Here is a 10,993-nt window from a genome sequence, read left to right on the forward strand (position 1 = left end):
TTAAATAAAATAATTAACAATACCAAAGACTTTGTGGTTTAATGATACCAAGTTGAACTCCCACATAGAAGGTCGTGGGTGCATTATAATTAGAACGTAACAGAAAGAATTAATCACAGAAAATACTGCATTGTAATTAGAACGTAACGGAAAGAATTAATCACAGAAGATACTGCATTGTAATTAGAACGTAACGGAAAGAATTAATCTTTATCTATAAAATGAAATAAAATTTTAGAATGTAACTAAAATGAGAGAAATCTAGTGTGTGGAACAGAAGATATTGCATTGTAATTAGAACGTAACGGAAAGAATTAATCTTTATCTATAAAATGAAATAAAATTTAAGAATGTAACTAAAACGAGAGAAATCGAGTGTGTGGAACAATATATAATTTGAGAAGTTTCTTCATTTGAGAAAAAAAAAATCTGCAACAATACAATAGCCTTCTTTCCATAACCCCTCCGCCAACTTTTCCCTTTTCTATTATAATCTTTCTCTTCACTGCTTTCAACGTAACCATGAACACGGAGCTGGATCATCTCATCCCCATGGATTTCAAAAACGCCGTCCAAGTTCCCGATACCCACACCTGGGTCGACTTCGCCTGTATCAACTCTTCTTCAAGTGACGAATATGTTCCCTTGATCGATCTTGAGGATCCACAAGTCGTCGAGAAAATAAAAATGGCTTGTGAAAATTGGGGTGTTTTTCAGGTCACCAATCACGGCGTTCCAATGGAGCTTATTGCCGAAATTGAGCATCAGGCTCGCCGGTTCTTTGCATTGCCGAGGGAGCAGAAGCTCCTCACTCTGCGCTCGCCGGACAGCCCCACTGGCTATGGCATTGTCCCCATTTCACGCGTTTTTAACAGTCTCATGTGGATGGAAGGATTCACCATGTCGGGATCGCCAGTGGAGCATGTACGTCGGGTTTGGCCTCAAGATTATTCCCCTTTCTGGTATTCATCATGACCTCATTTTTTTTTTATAAATACTCATAATTCTTTACAAGATATGATAATAGTGCGTTTGATTAATGAATTTATACATTAGGAATGAGATCAAAATCATAATTAGTATTCGGTTGACAACTTTTTAAAACATAACTATGAATTTGATTACACCTTCAATTAAAAATCTCATTAGGATATCATTCTATCTCATTGATAATCTAATTTAAGTTTGAATTAGTACTTTTAATATTTGTTTTAATTTTTTAGTTCATATTGATGCTTTGCTTCGGGTGTCATTATATTAAAATCAATTACCTTAATTTTTTATTTTTGTATTTTTAAAACATTTATTTCGATTATAGGGTCATATACAACTAAGCATCAATAAAGAATTGATTAATTATGTTTTGATAGGCTATAAGTAATATGTGAATCATAATCGATTGTTTATATGCTAATATGTGGTACAAATATATGTGGGATCCACTTTTGATTTGGGTCAGGTCAAAGTAGATCCGGGTTCTTCGTAGTGAGACGAAGAATTTGATATAATTTACGCTCAAAATGAGTAATAGATAAATGAGAAATTGATTCTCAAAGTGAACCTATTTTAGAGAATCCGAACTCTTAAGCTAAATTGCTAATTAAATTAGTAATTCGTAATTGGGTTATCAAGCTTGATTCGTCTTAAGCTTGATTAAGCTTAAGAGGGGTAATTAAGCTTGAAAGCTTAATTATCTAATGAATTGGGAAGTTAAGTGTACATCCATGCTTTGTATCGTTGCATGGACGAATGTTGTGCAAGCTTAAGTGAAATTAAGCTTTGGAAAGCTTAATTAGTGAATTGGGAAGGTTAAGTGCTTTCCTTTCGTGCTGTGGATTCGGTGAGCACGAGACAATGCTATATGCATTGATTCGTGTAGCACCATTTTGGTGATTGTGGACCACTCAGGTGTGGTTTCTGGTCCTAATTTGTTAAACCTTTTGAGTTTGTACAGACTTCTCAGTCACTCAGATATTTTGAAACGGGTTATTATGGTCGGTACGAAACTACAAATTAATCGTATATTAATGTCGTGACCGTTGATATTATTTTAATAATAAGTACGATCGTCATAGACGTTATAATTCAATTATTAAATTGGATTTATGTTGGTTTAATGTGCCATTTAGTGGGCTACTAACTAATCTCTCCCCTATAAAAACCTATATGTTGGGTAGAATGTTTGGTCAGGATTTTGAACTTGCAAAATCATATTTTTCTCTCATCTTCTCTCAAAAGTTGTTTCTTACAAAGAGATTCTACCAACATTTCCGTAAAACATCGGAGTGCTCAACTTGTGTTCTTGTTCGCCGGACTTTGGGTTTGAGTGCCTGAATGCCAAAGTCATAATCCGTTTTATCCTGCGAGAATGACGCTACAACGCTCCTAGCAACCTCGGAAGGTGGCGAATCGATTTTAAAGAGAGTGTGTGTACACACGACTCGAATTTCTGCTTCTTCTTTTTTCTTCTCGTTGGGTTAAAACCTCATGTTAGAAACCCTTTCTTGTTGTTTTTTGTTCTAGGTTTCGTACCAAGTGATGGGATTAATCTCGTAAAGGTTAAGTCCGTTGTACTAGTTTCGTACTAGTTGTGGTGGGATTATTTTTGATAAAATAAATCTCTATTTTGTTGGTATATATATTACAAAATATACATACGTAATTTTGGTTTTGTACCAAAATTGGTTGGAATTAATTTTCTACAAATTAAATTCCATTTTCAGATAATATATATATATATATATATATATATATATATATATATATTGTGTATCGATTTATTTACCAATTTTCAACAACATGTTCTATCTCAATTAAAAATTATAGTTCAACTGTTTATGTTTATATATATTATATATACTCAACAAGATGAATATAAAGCGTAATCATTATTTTTTATATTTTTTGAAACGATGATATATACATTGCTGCTTTCTTTGTTTCAGCACTGCATTTGACGATTACCAAGAACCAATGATGGGCCTGGCTATAAAGATAACTTCTTTAATATTCAAATCATTGGGCCTATCTAATGAAGATGTGGAATGGTTTAACCCCAAAAGCACCGAAGCATTCCTACATTTGAACTCGTACCCGAAATGCCCAGACCCAACCCACGCATTGGGCATGGTCGCACACACAGACTCATCTCTTATAACTTTACTATACCAAAGCAACACCGATAGAGGCCTCCAAGTGATTGGGCCCAATCACAATTGGGTCGACGTCGAGCCCATTTCCGATGCAATTGTCGTCAACCTCAGCGACCTGTTGCAGATCATCTCTAATGGACGATTCAAAAGCGTGACACATCGGGCCATTGTGAGCGAGGCCCATCACCGCATCTCCATCCCCTTTTTCTTCGGCCCAAAGATTGATGTCAACATTTCATCGCCACTTAAATTGATCAAGGGTGGTGATTTCCCCATGTATCGCCCCATATCATGGAAGGAGTACCGTGAGATTAAGGGTGTGCACTTTGACAAGGCCTTGGAGGCGGTTCGTTTCAATTCAGTCGTCGTTGAAAAAGACAATGCCCAAACGACCGGTGATGAGGCACCACTTGGTGGTAAAGTGAAAGCTTTAGAAGTGTAGAAATTTATTTTGTTAAACGTTCTGCTAATGGTGTGACTCATTTATTAGCTAGGGATGCTATTTTGTTGTCGGGTTTGGTTTGATTCTAGTTTGTTCTTTGTTCGTCATGGTTGTGTAATGACTATAAAGTCTCTTGTTGTTTTGTTCGTCATGTGTTGTCGAGTTTGTTTTGATTGTACTCAACTTTTGAAATAAGATTAAGAATAAAATGATGGTACTAATATATTTGGATAACCCAGTTGGCATTAATATAACTCTATTATATTTCTCAATACAATATAATACATCATAGCACAATATTTGGTTCTCATCAAAGCTTTTGCTCGAGTGATGATTAGAGTGACATTGTTTCATGTTACTTGTCCTATGCATGTTTGTTAATTTTGAAATCATTATACCCTAAACCACGGTAAAATTAAATTTATAAGATGGAACATTAACATAAGGTTAATTTTTACTATATCAAATGTTCAATTTTTAATATATTGGAAGTGAATTACTTTTTTGTGTACTAAATGTTTATTTTTGTTTATACTATAACAAATTGAACTTTTCATATATTAAAAGTGTACATTCAGTATACTAAAAATGAACATTTATTCGCTGTCCATTGACTACAATATTTTTTTTCGAATGTTACTGGCTCTATTACATTGTAGTATCTGTTCATATACTTTCTCAACCTACTGAAACACAAAGAACCAATAACGCCTCCACTGAGGCTAGAACTCATAATCTTCCAAATGGAAGTCCAACCCGGGTACCATTAGACCACATAGTCCTGGTCCATTGACTACAATATAATTTCATTGAATTTTAAGCAAATTTAATTTTACCAACACTTTAGGTATCAATACGTGCCAACTCGACCCCTATGAGTTGACTCCAATTATACAGTTGTGTGAACCATGATCCAAAAACACATAAAATATATTATTCTAACACATAAAGTATATTATACTAACTCATAAAATACATTATCTTACCTCAGAAATTTCATTATTCTAAAACACATATAAAGTACATTTTCTAACACATAAAAGTACATTATTTTAAATCATACAATACATTATCTTACCATCCACAGAATGTTTATTATTCTAACTAGTTTTACACGCGCATTGCGTGAATGAGTTAATGCCTAATGTTTATAATCAAATAAATATTTGAAAGTATATTAATGCAAGATTATATATGATAAGTTCATACATAAGTAATTTAATGTCTAATTTGTTTATTTAAATATGTAACTCATAGTATATGAATACAAGGTAATATAGGAGATTCATTATAATTGTTACTAAAAAAAATTTTAAATAGTAACCAAGTATTGTTGTTGCAATGGGTTCTAATATATTTAAGGAAAAATTGCAATAAATACCCTTTATAATATGTCAATTATCAATGTCATCCCTGAATTATGAGTGGTGTAAATGTTGCCCCTCAATTATTAAAACGGTGCACATATAGCCCCTCCCGTAACGGACATGTGGTTCCCCGTTAGTGTACGACACTGTTAAGTCGGAGTAAATATGTAATTTAGTTGTTTTTCCCTCCCTCGATTCGAAGTACCAGCAATGGACAGCGTTGGGGAACCACAAGTTCGTTACGGGAGGGGCTATATGTGCACCATTTTGATAATTGAGGGGCAATATTTACACCACTCATAATTCAAGGGTGACATTGATAATTGACATATTATAGAGGGACATTTTATACAATTTTCCCTATATTTAATGAATGGACATATATACCAGATCAATGAATGAATTAACGGTACCAGTCTTTTAGGTGTTTTGCTCAGTGTTCATTTAGTTCAACCATTATTGTTTAATGAATTATTATGGATAAAGAAATTCATAATTTAAGGAATTTAGATGAAGTAGTAAAAATTTAAAATTTTTAATTATAATGTAACCCAAAGATATTAGACAGTTGGTAAATATTATGTAACTCAAAGATCAAAATGCTAAATAAAGTGTTTGGTTATTCAACATTTTGGAGCAACAAATTGTTTCAAACCACTGAAAATACAAACACTGCAATTTACAATATTTTCACTTAGCGTTTTGGAGAATGATTTCCGCAAAACACCTCTGTATTAATTTTTTTTTTTTTACTGTAGGGTCGTCTCGACTCCATGAATAACAAGAGATAGTTTAGCAGGCTCACTGCTTGCCTATCAACGAATGAGCAAGCTTAATTTTTAAATTGGAGCCCTGAGCCTTCTTCATGCCACTGTTCCCACCGATGTGGGAAAAGTGACAAAACTAAGGGGAGCCGAACGTTCGACTCACCATATGTTTTATTTATTATTTTTTAAATTTTATTTTTTTTATTAAATTATTATTATTATTATTATTATTATTATTATTATTATTATTATTATTATTATTATTATTATTATTATTGATGGGGTGTGAACCCCGTGGGCTCGGGGCCCAGAACCTAGGGAAAAGAGTAGGGATGGCAACGGGGCAGGGGCGGGGGCGGAGAGTATACTCCTCGTCCCCGCTACCCCGTCCCCGTCCACACTATATATATGTAGCATACAGCATGTGTATATAGTACAATGCAATAATACGCCACTTATATATAGTGTGGAAAACATTTATATATATTTATAACAGTACACTTATACTTGTATGTATATATGTATATATATATATATATATATATATATATATATATATATATATATATATATATATTCGGTGACGGGGCGGGGCGGGGAAGGGTGTCCCCATCCCCGTCCCCGTCCCCAACGGGTAATCACAAATGTTCCCCATCCCCATTCCTGTTCCCTGAAAATCCTCCCCATCCCCGTCTCTTTCGGGGCGGGGATATGGGATCCCCGTCGGGATGGGGCACATTGCCATCCCTAGAAAAGATGAGAAGCCCAAAAAGAAATGTGGCCCAAAGAGAAGAAGGGGCCAAGCCCAGAAGAAGGAAAACCCAAGAGAGACATAGGCCAAACTAAGAAGTCGGCTCGACCCTGAGGTCGGCGCGAGTGCTAGGTCGGCACGAGTGAGCAAGCGGCACGAAGGTATCGTTAAAGCATTTAAGAAGCCATTTAAAAGCACGGTCAAGGAGCCGTTGGGTGGCCAGTAACGGCAGCCCGACGACCCCTAGAGTTAAGTAGAGTTAATGGGCCAATTTATGGCCTTAAGTGTACACTTTGAATGATTCCAAGGAGATCCATTATAAAATGGCTCCTCAGAAACTGTAACGAGGGACGACAAGTTCAGGCCAAGAGTATACTTACACTCACAAGAGCTATCATTTTTCCCTTCTATTCTTGAAAGGTGAATCCACCAACTAAGGTTGTTTTGGACCTCCCTAGGCCCAAAAAACCCTAAAACCAACACTGGCGCCGTCTGTGGGACGTAACGAAAGGTTACGATCGCTCTTTTGCACTGAGAAAGGAGTCGGAAATAGAGGAGAAGGACGAGTAGCAAGAGCAGAGGTTCAAAACAATGACTGAGGATCAAAGCCAGGCTTCCGACCGCCGCAGCGCACCTGAGGCGGACCTGAGAAATCAGCTGAACCAGCGAAATTCGCAATGCCAGGGAGGCGACTCAGCGCCTCAAAACCGGCCTCCGTCGATAATACCCCTCACCCCCGCGCAGATAGAGGCTATTGCTTGCGCAGTAGCCGTGCAAACTCAGGAAATGAGAGAGTCATCGGTCTCCGACCGCTGAATTCACTGCCTGCAGAACCAACACCCGCCCAAAAGGTCTGATAGAGGCGAGCGAGAGGATCGGAGGGTGGAAGATCCACTGGCTCGGTCTGTGCACTCCAGACTGGGTCCAAACACGACCCGACGCTCGGCAAAATAACGATTGGGAAAAAGAGCGCCCAGTCGAGCACGGTCAGGTCGGCCGAATCATGAGGTCGCCCGAGAAAAGTACTCACACACGAAGAACCAGAACCAAGGGGCGGAGAACCAAGATGTCAGCCCGTAACGAGGAGCGGCAAGCCGAATCACAAGGCGGAGAGAGCACCGAGTCCACTAGAAATCATACTTGGAACTCGGGATCGATGGCTTCTATGGCCTCAGAACTGCGAAATCTAAAAAAAAAAAAAAAAGTAGAGGGAAAAACCAAGTCTCCCGACCAGACGTTGCTCACCGCCCCTGGCCTTCTCAGCCGAAATCATGTCATATAAGATACCCGGCGACTTCAAGTTCCCGTGGAGAAAGCTACTTTGACGGATCAGGCGATTTGCCCTTCTCAGCCAGGGATTGGCTGACTGTTTCATGAGTCACTATGCTGCCAACATAAAGCCTCAGAAGGATCTTACGCATCTTGATACATCAAGATGAGGTGAATCCCTCAAAATATATTTGGCTCGGTGGCAAAAGGAGATCCAGTTTATTGAGGAGGTCGAGGATCAAACCGCGCTCACATTTTTCATTCAGTCGCTTCGATCTAGCCAGCTGTATCGAGACTTACGGGATAATCGGCCAACTACATGGCCAACAAGCGGGCTAACACCGCAGGCGATGAAGTACAAGCGACAGCGTGAGGTCAGAGAGGCCTCCAGAGGGAAACGAACTAGAGCAGATGCGAAAGAAAGACATCAGGATCCACCAAGGCGACAGAAGGCCTAGCGCGTCTACGATAGAACCAGTACTCACCCTTACCGACTACCCCATCAGCATCCGGTGCACGAGGTAAAAGCGGGTGCCCCGCCTCCGCCGAGTGAGCATACAGCGAGTGCCGACCCGGGTAAGGCATCCAAGTACTGTCGTTATCATAAAACCTATACTCACAATACGGAAGACTGCTACTACCTGAAAAAGATCATGGAGGGGATCATTCAGCAAGGTACGTCGCCTTCCTAATCAATAGAAAAGAAGGGCTGCATCTCACGGCAAGCAACTGATATCCGTCGAGGATGAGGCGCAGTGGAGACAGAAGCCTGTCACCAATATGATAGTCGGCGGTCCCGGAAGGGAGCGACTCCTCTAATACTCGAAAAACCTGGGCTCGGCAATTGTATGTGGGGACAGTGTACAGGTGTGAGGGCATGCCGAAGAGAGCATGTAGAGAACCATCACTTTCATAGATAAGGACTTGCCGATTGGCCAGGCGCCACACCGCGACGCATTGGTGATTGCGATGGACGTGAACGGAGTGGTCGTCCGACGAATCTTGGTGGATACCGGGTGTACTGTCAATATCTAGTATCTCAAAACTTTCACCAAGTTGGGGCTAGCACGAGAACGGCTGACCCCGGTGAAAGTGCCACTAGTAGGCTTCATAGGGGATTCGATCGAGGTAGAGGGGTCCATTAACCTGCAGGTTGAGATCGGCAGTTAAATCGACATACAGAACCTGGATATGAAATTCATTGTGGTCGATCTAGCCTGCTCCCACAAAGCCATTCTCGGACGACCCGGGCTGGAAGACCTGGGAGCGCTGATCTCAGTTGAGCATCTGTGTCTAAAATTCCGCACGCCGACAGGAGTGGGCACGGTACTTTACGACCAAAGAGTCGCCCGCGAGTGCTACTTACAGGCATGCTGGGGAATGGGAAAACGAGAAATGCCAAGTGCCATGAGATCACTGCGTGGCCCGCAAAGAAAGCAATGCCGCCTCGCCCTGAACTGGCCGTGGAGTTAGAAGAAGTGGAGATCGACCTTGCCCGACTAGAGAGGCGGGTAAGATCTGGAGTCGGCCTCATGGAGGATATACGAGTAGAAGTTATACGTGTGCTTTGTGAGAACCGCCTGGGGGCCAGAGGACATGCTGGGTATGGACCGTTTTATCATTTCTCACTGACTCGCGGTAGACCCCAGCCATCGGCCCGTGATTTAGAAAAGCGATATTTAGCCAACGACCGAAGAGAATTTGTGAAGAAGGAGGTGAGCACGTTGCTGGCTACCGGCCACATCCGAGTGCTTCTAGATAATTCTTAAATACAACCTACGGCTCAACCCTGAAAAATGCGTCTTTGCCGTGCAAGGAGGGAAATTTCGGGGCTACATGGTGACCAAACGGGGCATTGAGTCGAACCCCGAGAAAGTCCAAGCCATCATGGACATGCAACTTCCCAGCACTATAAAAGATCTTCAAAGATTGACGGCCGACTGGCCGCTTTAAGTCGGTTCCTAAGCAAGTTGCTTAACATGGACTTCCGAGTGTCAAGAGTCTTTCGAAGAGTTGAAGAGGTACCTCTCGACGCCTCCTATATTATCTACTCCGCAGGTCGGCGAACCCCTGTATCTGTACTTAGCGGTATCATCCAAGGCTATCAGTTCAGTGCTCATTCGGGAAGAAGAGTGGGTTCAGCATCTGGTTTATTACGTCAGCCGATCTTTGAAATCGGCCGAGACTCGCTATACACCCCTGAAAAGGTGGTGTATGCACTAGTGGTCAGAGTGCGGAAGTTGACACCTTACTTTCAGGCACACACTGTCCGGGTCTTAACTGATCAACCCTTAGAGGCGTGCTACGTAACCCCACGTCCTCAGGACGACTCGTCAAGTGGGCCGTGGAATTGACCCAATATGGAATTGAGTACCAACCCCGCCCTTCAATCAAGGGGCAAGCCTTGGCTGACTTCATGGTCGAGTGCAAAGTGGGAGAAGTCGATGGAATCCCAACTTCGGGAGAAGATACGGAGAATGGTGGGAGCAACATGCCGACGGAGCTGCGAGTAGCCAGCATTGTGGCGGTGGAGTTATGTTAATCACTCTGGAAGGATTCCGACTATTCTACGCTCTGAGCTATCAATTTCAGGCATCCAACAACAAGGCAGAGTATGAAGCTATGCTGGGAGGCATCAGCTCGCCAAGTCCTTAGGAGTCGATCGTCTGCGTATTAAGACGGACTCGCGTCTTGTGGTTGGACAGGTATCCGAAACCTGTGAAGGTAAGAGCACTCGGCTGGTGCAATACAAAGAGAAGACTGCGGAGTTGCTGAAACGGTTTTCCGCATACGAGATAGAACATATCTCGCGGGCCGAGAACACGAAAGCCGACATTTTGTCGAAGATCGCCTAGGTAGGAGTGTCGGATCATCTCCTAAGAATCTGTCAAAGGGAGGAACTGACCAGCATCGAAGAGCCCGGTAAAGAAGTTTAGCAGGTAACAATCCCGGACTGGAATCGCGCTAAGAATCTAGAAATGTTCTGGATCGAAAACATCCGGCGTTACAAAGAAGAGGGAAAGTTTTCTGATGACCCACGGTCGCAGCCCGAGTCCAGAGACAAGCCCCTTCCTTTGAGATCGTAGATGGGCAGCTGTACAAAAGGTCATTTGGAGGCCCCCTCCTCATGTGCCTGCTCCGACCGGAGGCGGAGAGAATAATAGACGAGGCCCATCGTGGGATATGCGTGGCGCATCAGGGTGCTCAGCCTTGCACGTATGTTAATTGTCCAAGGTTATTATTGG

At 41.3% G+C, this 10,993-nt stretch overlaps 1 protein-coding gene across 1 annotated transcript; it reads left to right on the plus strand.

The window, feature by feature from the left end:
* Positions 1 to 522: 522 nt before the first annotated feature.
* On the plus strand, positions 523 to 3,613 carry LOC109148468 (gibberellin 3-beta-dioxygenase 3-like). Its single transcript, XM_019296213.1, has 2 exons — positions 523 to 962; positions 2,946 to 3,613. Exons 1-2 carry the CDS (start codon positions 523 to 525, stop codon positions 3,592 to 3,594), a joined length of 1,089 nt encoding a protein of 362 aa, XP_019151758.1. The 3' UTR covers positions 3,595 to 3,613.
* The last annotated feature ends 7,380 nt before the right edge of the window (positions 3,614 to 10,993 follow it).

This window comes from Ipomoea nil, unplaced genomic scaffold (assembly GCF_001879475.1).
Source record: "Ipomoea nil cultivar Tokyo-kokei standard unplaced genomic scaffold, Asagao_1.1 scaffold2099, whole genome shotgun sequence".
Lineage (NCBI taxonomy): Eukaryota > Viridiplantae > Streptophyta > Magnoliopsida > Solanales > Convolvulaceae > Ipomoea > Ipomoea nil.

What these genes read in the sequence shown, in the direction of transcription:
- LOC109148468 (XM_019296213.1), top strand. Translation starts at nt 523, where the DNA reads ATGAACACGGAGCTGGATCATCTCATCCCCATGGATTTCAAAAACGCC. An exon ending in CAAGATTATTCCCCTTTCTG is followed by an intron (nt 963 to 2,945) that starts GTATTCATCATG and finishes TCTTTGTTTCAG; the next exon opens with CACTGCATTTGACGATTACC.